At 40.5% G+C, this 14,854-nt stretch overlaps 1 protein-coding gene across 6 annotated transcripts in view; it reads right to left on the reverse strand.

The window, feature by feature from the left end:
• DOCK11 (dedicator of cytokinesis 11) overlaps window positions 1-14,854 on the reverse strand; it is a 182,668-nt gene that overhangs the window by 49,547 nt on the left and 118,267 nt on the right. For all 6 annotated transcript variants that reach the window (XM_035725508.1, XM_035725510.1, XM_035725507.1 and 3 more), the window contains 7 exons: window positions 14,487-14,603; window positions 12,554-12,629; window positions 11,861-11,970; window positions 9,714-9,825; window positions 4,148-4,214; window positions 2,623-2,670; window positions 691-833 (listed from right to left, as the gene is read on the reverse strand). In XM_035725508.1, coding sequence (XP_035581401.1) covers window positions 691-833; window positions 2,623-2,670; window positions 4,148-4,214; window positions 9,714-9,825; window positions 11,861-11,970; window positions 12,554-12,629; window positions 14,487-14,603 — 673 coding nt within the window. The remainder of the gene's footprint in view (window positions 1-690; window positions 834-2,622; window positions 2,671-4,147; window positions 4,215-9,713; window positions 9,826-11,860; window positions 11,971-12,553; window positions 12,630-14,486; window positions 14,604-14,854) is intronic.

Raw genomic sequence — 14,854 nt, forward strand, 5'->3', positions numbered from 1 at the left:
CTCAGGACATTTGTTTTTATTATTAGTCCTTATCACAAAACCTGTTTGGCTGGCTCCAGAGGACTATATGGAAATGAAAGATTTCTCTTTGACTTTTTATTAATATTTGCTTTTCAGAGGATAGCTTCCATTTATATAACCCTCTAGCTTTCCCTGGCTGGTCAACATTTCTCTCCTTGTCCTATTTTCCTTGTCAATATTTCAATACATGTGCAATATACCTTTGTCAAAATAGTATTTACAGTTCTTTCATTTCTGCAGTCAGCTCAGCAGGTGTAATTCCTTAAAATCATTGAATGAACAGACATTATATATACTAAAACAAATATTATAGATACTATTACATTAAGATGCCATTATTTGCACTGAAGTTTAACAGTAGGAATGAAGGATATCCAGTGTAAAATAATATGATGACAACAGCAATTCAGTGGGGAAAAAAACAGTTTCTTTAATACTGAACTAAGAGAAAAACCACCATTACCGACAAACCGCTGGAAAATCCACACATATTTTATGAGATATTCCTGTATGATGAAAGGATTGTAAATAAACACAGAGATACGCAAATACAACCATGTATGTGAAGTCACTTCCAATCGTATTGGTGATTTAAGCTAGAATTTCTTCAGGGTTACATAGCATTACATGTATGTTTCAAATGGGTAGACTACCCACATTTTCACTTACTGTGATTAAGTGTAAATGAACTTTCCAGGCTGCTAAGATGCTGAAGTCGGGCCTGCATCACCCCTGATCTGTTTCGAAGAGCTGGCATGGTTTGCGATTTTCGGTCTATTCCAAAGTGCTTTGACAGCCAGGCATCGTGCACCCTAAAATAAATTTTAAAGTTAGGAAATGGAGTACTCTTCGTACTAGATCTCAATGTTACTTAAAAAAAAAAAACTTAATAAATGATTAGGTTTCCACATAAACAGTATACTGTGTTCACTATTCTATCTACTATTACTTGGCTTAAATGAGGCAGCACTGGAAATTGTATGAAGTTTTAGTGTATATTTAAAAGAGCTTTTGCGGGGCGCCTGGGTGGCTCAGTCGTTAAGCGTCTGCCTTCGGCTCAGGTCATGATCCCGGGGTCCTAGGATCGAGCCCCGCATCAGGCTCCCTGCTCCGCGGGAAGCCTGCTTCTCTCTCTCTCCTACTCCCCCTGCTTGTGTTCCTGCTCTCACTATCTCTCTCTCCGTCAAATGAATAAATAAAATCTTTAAAAAAAAATAAAATAAATAAAAGAGCTTTTGCTATGAGAATATAACTAAGGGATTTAGAAAAACCTTCTTCCTTCCCTCCTTCTCCTCAAAAAAATCAGAGTCAAGTGGCCAACACTCCATAAGATGCAGTCTTTTCTCAAAAGGCGAGGAAGGAAGGGCCAGAGTCACAGAAAATCGTGGGAGGGATACTCAGAGTGGAAATGAGGATGCGGAGTATTCCTGGGGTTGGGTGTGCAAGAAGGAATGCCTATCTAATCTGTTTCTAGCCTGGAGTTAAACCTGGATCAGACACGTTAAACATGTCTGTTACTAGGATGTGCCAACTTCTGTTTTCCTTCAGTTTAAAGATTCCATTAAAAAAAAAAAAAATTACAGCTGGGTCATATGGCAACTCAGGAAGAAAAAGAGTTTGCCCGTCCTCTAGTAAATGGAGTGGGAGAACAGGCAGAATCATAGAGGTTAAGGCTCAGGGTGGTAGTCACCGTGCCGACTCCGAGTCACGGGGAAAGGCAGCGGACATGGTCACCTGAATTACCCATTATTAGGATGTTCCCGACACTCATCAATAAACTCCATCCAAAGTGCCCCTTTAGTTTTTGGAAGTGCCATGGCATTTAACTTTTAAAAAAGGACATTCTTTTTGAGCTCCTTAACTCTACCCCCTAAAAGCAGATCTTAATGAAATAAGGAATCTTTTCCTTAGGGTCCCTCAAACATGTTTTGAAGTATTTATTTCATTAAGACTTAGGTGGCAAGGGGCGCCTGGGTGGCTCAGTTGTTAAGCATCTGCCTTCGGCTCAGGTCATGATCCCAGGGTCCCGGGATCGAGCCCCGCATCGGGCTCCTTGCTCAGTGGGGAGCCTGCTTCTCCCTCTCCCTCTGCCCCTGCTTGTGTTCCCTCTCTGGCTGTCTCTCTCTCTTGTCAAACAAATAAATAAAATCTTAAAAAAAAGAATGCTAAAAAAGACTTAGGTGGCAAAAAGAAGAGAACAGCTAATAGAGAGTACAGGTCCCAGCCGCTGCTGCGGCTTTCTATTTACCTTAGCAACTGAAGTCAATATTGATAGGTTGTTGATAAAAGTACAGACCTTACAGTTGTTCCCTCTTTATGACTTCCTGCCTTCCCCTGGATCTAGGCCCTTTCTCGCCTCACGCGTCCGTTCTAGGATCAGAACAGAAGCTCCACGTAGCAGGCTAGCCACTACCCTTTGGGAAACTTAAAAACATGTCAGTTCACACTAGTTTAATTTACAGTTTGAGTTGAGACATGTTAAATAAATCACGGGTAACTTCATGTTAATGCAAAATGAAGAATCTAGGTTTTACATGGCATGATCAAGACTGCCACCTGTTGGAAGGAAGGGAAAAAAGTGGAACTTGCAACGGGAATTACCTTGCTATGTTTCTTTTCCCCATGTATCTAAAGTGAAACAAACACACTCTAGAAAGAAAAACAACAGCATAGTTAGTAAGATATTGCCACGCTTTGCATTTTAACAAGTAATATTTGAAAACTCATGTGTTACAAAGAATGGCCTACTTAAACCATATTGCAATAATAAGTTTTGGCGTATAGACGTATACACATAACTACTTGCAGGCTTTGCCATATTATATCTTTCTAGATTTATTTGCCACAACTACATTAGCAACAAAAAGCTCCATGTCTTCACATACAATTCAACGACATTTAAAAAGCCTGTCAATGCAAATGATGATTCTACATCGTGCTCAATAATGTTTCATAGCAAAGATCTCTAGTTGAGCCATTAATACCTAAAAAAAAAAAAAAAAAAAGTTTCTCAAGCCCTAAAAATTGGAGCAATTGCTATATTTTTATAATGGCATTAAAATACCTTCTGTTATTCAGAAATCTCAAACACATCCAGAAGCTGGGAGGATAGTGTACTCAACTCCCACGTACCAAGCACCCACCAGCTTCAACGGTTATCAGCTTAGGGCCATTCTTGTTTATCCTCTACTCTGAACAGGTGCCCTGCTCTCCCTCCACCCTCCCTACATCCTGTATTTTTTTTTTTTTGAAGCAAACCCCCAACATCATACATTTTCATTAGTAAATATTAAGGTATAGTTTTTAAAAATCGTAACTGCCGTTTTGTTTGCTGACGTCTGCAAAACTGCACATACCGATTATCCCCTTTTTGTTTTGAAAGACATGCACATACAAACATCATTTACGCGTGCTCTTTATTTATTTTTTAAAGTAAGCTCCGCGCCCAACCTGGGGCTTGAACTCATGACCCTGAGATCAAGAGTCGCATGCTCTACCGACTGAGCCAGCCAGGAGCCCCTGTGTGCTATTTATCTAAAAATTTCTTAGATTTCATTCTAATTTTTCTTTTGGCTTTCAGTAAGGATTACAGATAGCTCAGCAAACAATCTGGGACAACTTCCCACCTCTGCCTAGGAAACAAGACTGGATTTTCCCCCAACTGCCTTGGAATGGAGATTACATATAGATAGATAGGTAGACATACACATATATACATACATCTATATCTATATCTATATGCATTTCTGATGCCGGGAGAATTAGTCAGCTCTACAGAGGAGTACAAATTCTACATTCCAGTCATTGAAGCTGCTCCATTAAGCCAGCATCTGCTCCAAATGAATGCTTTTGGACAGCTGATGCCACTTCTAGTTTTCCAGATCACAGCAAGACTGCTGCTGGGCTGAACAATGATCTATTATTAGCTAATTTCTCTGATATCATAAGTATTCCATCTCCACATTTTCTTCCATCTGTGTGAAAAACCTGTGTGCTATAGCCTCAATGCTACCAAAATAGTTGAATATTTCCTATGTTATTGGCAAATACACTGTTGGGAAAAAAAGGTAATATTTTATCCCCCAAATAAGGAGAACATTTATGAAAATAAATTAATATAACTTACTCTAGAAGTATGAGAATGTTTATGAGCTCCTGAGGAGATACTTTATTCCAGTAAGTTAAGAGAGTATCTGAAAATGGAATAAATAAAGTGGTGGATCTTGAAATAAGTAAACAGCACAGTGCACCCCACCCAAAGTACCAATAACCCAGCTTCAACAACCACCAACTCACAGCCAGTTGTTTCATCTATGTCCTCTCCCAGCTCATTGTTCAATACACACACTGTACTTGTTTGAATTAATTCCAAATGTACTGCTTTATCTGTAATTATTTTAACAATTATTTTTATTTACTTTGTAAATATTCTTTTGGATGGCTGATACTAATCTTGATATCATCCCTGAGGACAGAGGAAGGGAAAGAGACCTGGAGTTTTTAACGAACTTCCTAAAATTTTATGCAACCCGGTGTGCTTATGTGTATCTTTCCAAACGGAGGGTCAAGTACCTTTGCCTGCTACTCAAAGGGCTCTGTGAACCAAAAAGTTTGAGAACTTTAAACTTTAGAAGAAGAGTTTTGTTTTTTTTTTTTTTCCCTCTTTGCCTTTGCATTATAAACTCTGAAGTCCTGGTATTATGTAAATACACACACACAGGCTTAAAAACAAAACAACAGGCTGAATGAAAACGGAGTTGCTTAGGCTAAGCCCCACATCACCAAACCAAGACAATTACAGTTTCCGCTCTCCCGGGAATGGAATCTTAAACCAGTCAATTAGGAATCATCTGATCAGCACCAGTAATGTAATCTGCCTGATAGAGCCCAGGCATCCCTTAAACAAAAGTGACTTTGCAATAACCAACCCACTTTCTTTCCCTGTATAAACTGCCTTGCTCCAGCTCCCTTCTGCCGCCAAGTCTTTCATTTTGTACAGCTCCTCAGGACTTCTTTTTGTCTGCTAGATTGGATACTACCGGATTCTAATCAATTTTTGCTCAAATAGACTCTTAAAAACGTGCTTGTTTATCTTTTAACCAAATGTCCACACGCATATATCGAACTATTCCAGATTTAAAAGTCCCTTAAATCTATCACATATACTTCTCTTTTGACTTGCTTCTTTACTTCCAACATAGTGATTTACTGAGATAAAAAAAAGAAAGAAAAAATACTGCTGCCACTTAACTCTCCATTCTTTTTTAATTTTTTTAAAAAAGATTTTATTTTAAAGTAGTCTCTATAACCAAAGTGGGGCTAGAACTCAACTCCGAGATCCTGCCGCATGCTCTACCCACCGAGTCAAACAGGTGGCCCTCTCCATTCTCTTTTTATGCTATTCAGATATAGCTAATGGTGCCTGCAGCTCTTAAACGTAAACATGTTATAGGCATCACAACAGTGGTAAATGACGAAACTGCCAACGCAGCTAACAACCTGGGCGAGAGGGATGGAAGACTAGGCGACGTGGGCTATACGGGGGGGGGGGGGGGGGGGGGGGGGGAGGGAGGAACGTAGGGATTTTGACTTTACTTCCAACTGTTTTTAAAGCCATGAGTGTCGATAATTTCCAAAACACTGATCCTCAAGAAGAAAAATGCTAACATGGCAACAAGTTAGATTTATTTTAAAAAATAAAGCGAACAGGGACTTCCGGTCTCCCCCACTCCCGCTTTTGATTGCCCGGCTGCTCAGAGAAGCCCAGATCTCCCAGAAGCCACTGGGTTTCCGGTCTCTCGGCCTCTCGTCGAAGAGCGGCGTGAAGGCGCCATCTTCCCTCTCCCGCGCACCAGCTCTTCCCACCAAAAGCCTGGTGCCTTCTTTCCGCCCCAAACACCCGGACTTTCTGCCCGTCCCTGAACTACGCCTGCGCCAGCCTTGTGCCCAGAGACAGCTTCGCAGAAGGTCTGTAAAGGGGGTGACGGCCTCATCCCAGCCGCGGCTTAGTTCTAGTCAGCAGCAACTCCGCCATTTTCTCGGCAACGGCGGTAGCGCTGTCAAGCCGCTGGCCCGTCTCAACCGTTTCCAAATCCCAAATCGGTGAGACATGATGCAGGCAGGGAACATGGGTGGAGGAGACAGGGGCGGTGGTAAGAAACCTTCGGGAAGAGATAAATTACAGTTTAGTGTATGTGACACGTCGTCCGACGATTTTAAGAAAACCTGGCTAATGCTAAAAGAGCTCCATGACAAAGAGCTACACCGTTTACAGGCAAAATTAGCCAATTTGAGGAAAGAGCGATTGGCAGATGGAAGGTGGACGGGCTCCATAGCCAAAATTAAAAAGCTGACCAAGCAACAGAAAGTCCTCAGTAGGACCATTTGTGACTTGCAAGATCAGTTAAGTGCAAAAACATGTGACCGCTGTTTGCTGAATGAAACCTACAGGAACACACTACAGCAAGAATTTTATAATATCCAACAACAAAATCTTAAGTTTATTGCTGAGCTTACTGAAGAAAGGAATAGGTTAAGAGAAGAAAATAAAAAGCTTTCTGCAAAACTAAAACTGATTGTGCAGGCGCTTCCCCCTTCTTCTTCTGATAACGATGATGAGGAATTCATTCCCTCTACTCAAAGGTCTGTGCCAGTTTTTTCGGTCAGGGAGCCTTCCCCAGGAACTCAGGTGCATCTGCCTAACAGATTGATAAATCAATCAAGTACTAAATGGATGAAATCTGGACAAATGGAACAACAACAAAGTCCAAAGTTTTCGATTCCATTTTACAGTCAGGACCTCTTCGAGAACCCAGAGATCTCTTCTGAGAAGCTTTCTTCTAATAGCAGTAAGCCTGCCACAAAGAGCAGTGCCAGTCAGAAGTCACCTGAAGGTCTTCCTTTAACATCTACCCTTGATCCTGAACAGGGGAATGGATTTCAAGATGTTTCAAACGTTCAGGAAGACAAGTTTGGCCAGCCAAAAAGGAAACTGATCTTCACCCAGAAGACCTCCACACAAAAGTGTGAAACTCAGATTGACTTCTCTTGGAGCCTTTCCAGTATTTCTACCACAGAACACCCCACTACTCAAGTCATATCTGAAACTTCAGAGGAAAATATGCGTGATTATAATGGAAGTTCATTTCCCCCTTTTACACAGAGTAAGGAAAAGTCCCCTTTAACTGGATTTCCTTTTGACTCTCCTTTAAAACCAAGTGGGAAAATATCAAAGAGTAGTGTTGCTCATTACAGCACTGGGTTTTCTGTAAGAGATGGCAGCAAGCAGACACCTCCCACCGAACGATCCACTGGGAAGAAGGATGCTAGTGAATCTACAGGTACAAAGGAGTATGATGCCAAAAAGCCTCAAGGTGACATCCAAAGTTCCACGTGCGGGTCTGGAATAAAGAGAAAAGCCAGGATACAGATGAAAAGAGCGGGAAAGTAGCTTTCCCTCATCCTCTCAAGGGAAATGCTTTTCTTTTACAAGAGGACAGTCTTCTTGTCAATTCGGACTGTGTAACTGATTAACTGATTACCCCTGACTCGGATTCCCTTTCTCAGGAAATAGTAAACAAGACGATAAGAACAACAACAAAAAGTCTGGCAAATGACTAAGACTCTGAAACAGTGAATTACTGCCAGTGAATAAAATATAGCCACAAATAGAAAAGGAAATTCATTCTGTAGAATGCCTGTACTTCCATATAAAAGTGTAGAGGTCTGTCATCTTTTTGTTGAAATTAACTTGCTACCGTTCATGAACCAACAAAGAAAGCCAAGAGAGGACCTGAAGAGTGTGGACTTATAAGAGTTCAACATTTAAATGCATACAGAGTGACTAAAATATTTACCAGACAAGACAAAGTAACTAGAACACATCCATTGAGAAAGATCCAGAAGCAGATTTTTTCAGAAAAAAATGAATACGACTTTACACGCACAAAAGATAAAGAGAAGATGTGACACGACTGTGTACTGGTTATTACAAATGTGCTTTTAAAAATCAAAAAGGAAGAGCAGAAGAAAGAGAAATCTAATGAGCAAAAACCAAATATTCAGCAAGCAAGGTCAACATTTACAAGAGGAGCAGAACTATGAAGTTCTCAAGAAACAAAGCAGTTATGGTCTTATCCATGACCTTAAAAAAGCTGCCAGAGGCTTGTCCCTGGTTATCACAGTATGTGGTGTGAGAGTGTGTGTGTATGTGTGCGTGCACACGCACTCTACTAGAGTGGAGATCAGAAGTCAGCTGTGCATCTCCCCCCACTCCTTGCCCCACCCCCCCTCCCTTTTTCCCTCCCCCTGCCCCCAACTTACTTTCCCTGGGCTGTGGTGGTATTCAACTACTTTTCTTTTTCTGTTGTTGTTTTTTTTTCATGTGTCTCTTAGGCCTTTTTTTTTTTTTTTAAACAAATTTATTGAGAGAATTCATGGGCCATAAAACCCATTTAAAAAGGGCACAATACAATAGTTTATAGTATTTTTCAAGAGTTGTAAAACCATCATCCCAGTTTTAGAATATTTTCATCACCCTAAAAAGAAACCCTGTGCACATTAGCAGTCCCCTTCCATGTTTGCCCACTTTCCACCTTGTGGGAAAAGAAAAACAGTGAGCTGCACTGTAGTTGTTAACAGATCCATTATCTCTCAGAATGAAATACCACCGGGGTCAAAAATGATCTCCCTTTGTTTATTTCTTTCCCAAAACAGGGAGGCACATCATATAGTCTCAATATAATCTTTGATTTTTACCCTAAGTTATACAGTCAGGATTTAAAGATTAGAGTTGTTTGTCTCCTATTTTATTAATATATTCTAGAATTTATTATTCATATCTAGCTATTTTTAAGGTCTTTGATAATTATCAAATTATTTTATGTTTTTATATCCTGCATTATTATAATATTAAAAAATATTTAAACATAAAAATAGAAAATAAGTAAAATAGAATGATTACGATATAATTAGAACCCAGGTGCTTTTATGTTCTTCATTCCTGCATACATGTTTCTTAGTAAAAATATTGAGAAAAGGAAGAAAAGGGAGGGAATTGTGGAAGTAAATGTGATATCTGGGAATAAGATAACCTTTTGATTTTACTTCCAGAGGACATGCAGTTTATGAAAACCCTTTGGTTATTCTATCATATAAATAACCGGTAATACTACTAAGTAATACAACTGTACACCAAGGGGGAAAAAAACTGGAGGCTGAAATACAACCTAACACCACGCAGCACCACACTAGGAAGATGACAGCGGCATTCCCAACCCTCAGAGAACACTTCCTGTCTTTTTGTTTGCTTTTGGTTTTCCAAATCCTGGGTCAAATAAAAGCTAAAGTATTAAATATGACTTCTGGTTATTATTTCCTTCTGTTTACATTGGTCATTTAATGTGTTACAAGCTCTGCATGGAAAAAAATACGGTTAGCACTTTTAAACTACGGTTTCATTTTAGAAATCAACTTTTAAATTTAGAAAAAAATAGTTCAAAGAATCAAACCTGTATGACCCAAATGAACCTATTTTAAGTTAAAAATAGAGGAACGTTTTAAGGTCAGAGTCTTCAACGATCTGTTTCTAATGTGCACGTGTTTTACATACAGGTGATGATCACATATCTGTTGCATGAACCTGTGAGGGTGGATGTCTAGTAGAGACCATGCTTAATATGCCGGTAACTCACCTTCAGAAATCATTTTTACTATATACAGGTAGCACATTAAGAGGCTTCTGATTTCATACTGATCAAGTCGGTTATACTGGGATACACTACCCCTTGTAGAACTCTGTCGGGTCTGCAATAGAAAGACAGGACTTGTGTCAAACAATATTGGTACTACACTTTTCCATAGCTTTTAACTTAATAACTACTTGTATCATTAGTCCTGTCTGGGAACATTTTAAGCCTAAATCCAAATTTTCTATCATACTTGGAAGGTAAATGAGCTGAATCTTCCTTTGTTGCTACTGCACAGAGTAGTATCACTAGAAATTACCTGGGGGTCTTCAAGATGACAGCCATGGACAACGTGTTTCATTCCCTTAAGTCCTGTGTTTTAGTAGTAAAAAATTTAAATAACCATATGTGGCTCTTCCAGGAAAAATAGCTTTTACATGGAGGAGGAACTTAACTAAGGTATATGGAAGCACAGAAACATTTTAAGCTCTTTTAATTTGAATCTTTCAGAGTTTATTAATTAAAATTCAACCTACAAATAATAGGTCAGGAAATCTGTATTTTTTAAAAAGGGCTAATATTACAAGATAATTATATGATGAAGAATCCAGTAATAATTTAGAACTACAGCTTCTACAAACCAGTGATGTTCCTTTTAATGACTTTTGTTAAAATATCAGTTGTTAAGCATGACAAGATCTGACTTATTTGGGGATTTATATGAATAGAGTACTAATGATCTAAAGAATTTACCTTATTAAAAACCAGTTCTTTCACAGTTGGGCTAAACTGGGCTGGACATATGCATTTACTAAACCAGGATTTACTAAGAACGAACTTTCTCTTGGAGCAAAACACCTAGGTTCTGAATGCTTGCTAGCCGTGTGATTATTAACAAGTCATTTAACTTCTCTGTCCTTTATCTGCCTTACTTCTGATAGTGTCTGTGGACAGAATTCTAAATGACGTAAAATAGGAACCTTTGTGAATAAATTACTATTTACCCCAAGGCTCAAGGAAGTATATTCCAGTGGTTCTCAAGGGGTGGTTCCCAACCAGCAGCATCAGCATCACCTGGGAACTTAGAAATACAAATTAGCAGGCCCCGTCCCAGACTGAATCAGAAACTCTGGGGGTGAGGCCCAGCCATCTGTTTTTTATTAAGTGCCCAGGTGATTCTGATGCACACCAAGAATGCCATGAAATAGGAGAAACATTGCTAGAATCAGAAAACCCGGGTTCAGGTCTGGCCTGCCATAGCCGTGTGGTTGTCCTAAGTCACAACCTAGTTTTCATTTGTAAATTGAGTTGGAATTTATTATTTTTATGCACCCTTCTAACCCTAATTTTATAATAATTCTGTGATTTTTACATAGCAGCGTGACACGGCTTCATTGGTCCAAAATGAAGTTTCTCGGGGCGCCTGGGTGGCTCAGATGGTTAAGCGTCTGCCTTCGGCTCAGGTCATGATCTCAAGGTCATGAGATCAAGCCCCACATCGGCCTCTGCGCTGGGTGTAAAGCCTGCTTAAGAGTCTCTCTCTCCGGGCACCTGGGTGGCTCAGTCGTTGGGCGTCCGCCTTCGGCTCAGGTCATGATCCCGGGGTCCTGGGATCGAGCCCCGCATTGGGCTTCCTGCTCAGGAGGAAGCCTCCTTCTCCCTCTCCCTCTCCCCCTGCTCGTGTTCCCTCTCTCGCTGTGTCTCTCTCTCTCTCTGTCGAATAAATACATAATCTTTTTATTTTTTTTTTTAAAGATTTTATTTATTTGACAGAGAGAAACACAGCGAGAGAGGGAACACGAGCAGGGGGAGAGGGAGAGGGAGAAGCAGGCTTCCCGCCGAGCAGGGAGCCCGATGCGGGGCTCGATCCCAGGACCCCGGGATCATGACCTGAGCCGAAGGCGGACGCCCAACGACTGAGCCACCCAGGTGCCCCCATAAACAGTTTTAAATATCCAAGTAGCAGCTGCCATGGTAGGAAGGAACCACTGCAACATCCAAGAATTACATAGGATGCTTTTAACAGATCCAGGCCAACGACAGGAGTAGAGAGCCTTTTATTTATATAAAAAGACAGACTGAAAAAACAAACAAAAAAAGACTGTTGTAACCTAAGATATCCCTAGAGTTATCCCATATATTTAGGTTCTTACATTTTCAACAGTTCCACTCTGATCTGGAAATCCTGTTGCTCCTTCTGGGATGAGGGAACCTCTTGAATCTTCCCTCTTGATTCCATGTCCATTTTGAAAAGCCCCATAAGCTGGAAAAAAGCCAAGTCCTTGTTAACAACAGGAAGAATGGTCAAAAAATATTTTTAAAAATAAGTACTGGGTTAATTTAAAGATAGATTTTAGGGAACAGATCTTGGTCATCTAAAATGTGAAGTTTCTGTTTTATATCAAAACATCATAAGAAGCCTAACAAAGGGTGACTTTTTTTTTAACCGCTTGAAATACTGTACTATGTATGAAACTACAAGAGTTTCCCTGGAAGTATTAAATGAAAGCCACACAATTTGAGAGAGAGTTTTATAGGTAAGGAAACTTTGGGCCCAGAAAAGGGAAGTGTCTTGTCTAAGACTGGAGACAGGATGGGAAACCAGTGTTTTTCTCATTATCCTTTATCAGTATACCAAAGCTACATTTTAAACAAGCTTAGATAAGGAAACTTAAAGCAAAAAAAAAAAAAAAAAAAAGTGGCAAGTGTGAGTCAGATTTAATTAAACTTTAGAAGAGATCATGCCACGTATAGTTGTTATTATGAAGTATTTTAAAAATACAGAGAAATACAGGGTGCATTTCTACACAGCCATGCAATGTATAATCTTTAAAGGACTTAATTACCAGTGTCTTTGTCAGTGCTCAGACTCCCTCTATTTGTAGGTGAAGTGAAGCCACAAGCAAACTCATCCCTGGATGCCTGTAACACAATGTGACACCTCTGTCATTTCAACAAATTTGTACGCGAGGATGAGAAACTGGAATTAACAGAATGAGAGGGTACCCTAACTTTAAACAAAGCTCACTGTGAAAGTCCAAATCAGGTATCACTGTTGGTATTTTGGTGACATCTCTTTAAAACCGGGCCACTAGTATACTCTGCAAGCATGACCCCTGGCCAAGTAACAGAACCCTAGATGGCTGGTAAAAGTTCCAACTGGTTGCAGTCCAATCATGGCTCAGTAATCCTCCTTGGAACTAGGTGCAACGCTAGGAGAAGGAGTGTGACCAGAAGCCCTAGATGAATGTGAGCTACAGAAGAGAGAACAGATAAGTAAGATATTTCCAAATATCACTGTCAAAGGTTGTGGAGTGAGCATAAGCATGAGTTAACTGTGTTTGTGAAGAAAGACCAGGCTAAAACCCAGGTAGACAACGCAGCACCCACATTTAGCTGACTTACATAATCGGGAGCTACAGGCAATAAAGCCATCAGGGAGGCTTAAAAGCAGTTTTCTCAGGAACCCAAGGCAGGCTGGACAAACCGACTGGAACATTTGATAGGGGCAATTTCCAAAGGAAGCTGTGAAGGACACAGTTTAACCTGCCACCCAACAATATAACATGGCTACTGAAAGTGTGCAGGTGGTCTTGGGCCATTCAGAACATGGAGTGGGGGCAGGGCAGGATTTAATAGGCCCTCTGGGCAGACCATAAAGCATACCATTCTGCGCACCACATTTTAATAGGGCGACTGGTAAAATGGAGCATATCCAGAAGAGTGTAACCAAGATGGTCAAGGGTTTGGGGATGGCAAAAGATGAAGTAGAGATGTCTGGTCTGGAGAAAGATGGAGAAGGCACTTGTGCAAGGGGTATCGTGTGGAAGCGGGAACAGATGGGTTCTATGTAGCTCTAAGAAAGCAAAACTAGGACAAGTAGATAAGAAAACGTTTCAGGGGCGCCTGGGTGGCTCAGTTGGTTAAGCGACTGCCTTCGGCTCAGGTCATGATCCTGGAGTCCCGGGATCGAGTCCCACATCGGGCTCCCTGCTCGGCAGGGAGTCTGCTTCTCCCTCTGACCCTCTTCCCTCTTGTGCTCTCTGTCTCTCATTCTCTCCCTCTCAAATAAATAAATAAAATCTTTAAAAAAAAAAAAGAAAGAAAGAAAACGTTTCAGGTCTAATGTGAGAAGGAACGTTTTAATTAGTACAAAGGCAAAATGTTGTTTTGCCAAATGGGAGACTGGCCACCCTCTGAGGTTCCTTTTAATACTAAGATCTAAAGGTGGGGGGGGGGGGGGAAGCACAGACCGATTGTGCTGAGCTAAAAGCAGCTCAAAAGAAGAACTAAAAGGAGGCTGTCCCAGGAAGGGAGAAGCAAAGGAATATGCCTCACATTTTGGAAGCGAAGAATCTTTCATTCCGTTTTCAAGTTGAATATATGAAGGCAAATAACAACAGTGAATCTTAAAACACTGGGTGGAAGGGATTCTTGGTATTCTCTTGGGCCTTGTTACTGAAAGTGTGGTCCCTGGACCAGAAGCAGGCAAAAGTGTGTTAGAAACGCACAGTCTCAAACTCCACCACAGGCCTACTGAGTTAGAGCCTCTGGTTTAACAAAATCCCCAGGTGATTGGTATGTACATTAAAGTACGAGAGGCAGGGGCGCCTGGGTGGTTCAGAAGCCCTGCTCTAGGAAAAAAAAAAAAAAAGTATTAACTGTAAAAATGGAACGAAAAGTAATGATTAAGAAAGAGCCCATACAGCCTATGACCCCAGTTCCAAATGCAGTCAATAAAATGGGATAAAACGCCAGTGGAAACACATTACTACTTACAGAATTAGGCAAGGCTGCACAAGAATACAAGGTATCTCGACCTGCTAACCGCTGTATATTTTCCAAGAGCAGTCCAACAAACGGTAGGTACAATTGTGCTATTTTGGCCTGTTGGTTCTGAAAAATAATTACCCAAAGCTTAGGAGGTATATAATATGTCTATTTCACAAACAAAGCTGGCCCCATCTATCAGTTTCAAGACTCAAAGCGGGCTAATATCCACAACGAATTAGTGAAGCATGAGGCTATTTATACTTACAAGTCTCAAAACTAATTACCACAGAACTTTCTTGGTCTTTGGATTTATACACGATACAGAGTCAAATCACATCCCTCAATAACTCTGTAAAGTAAAAGGCAAAAGTTCA

The sequence above is a fragment of the Zalophus californianus genome, chromosome X (genome assembly GCF_009762305.2).
Source record: "Zalophus californianus isolate mZalCal1 chromosome X, mZalCal1.pri.v2, whole genome shotgun sequence".
Taxonomy (NCBI): Eukaryota; Metazoa; Chordata; class Mammalia; order Carnivora; family Otariidae; genus Zalophus; species Zalophus californianus.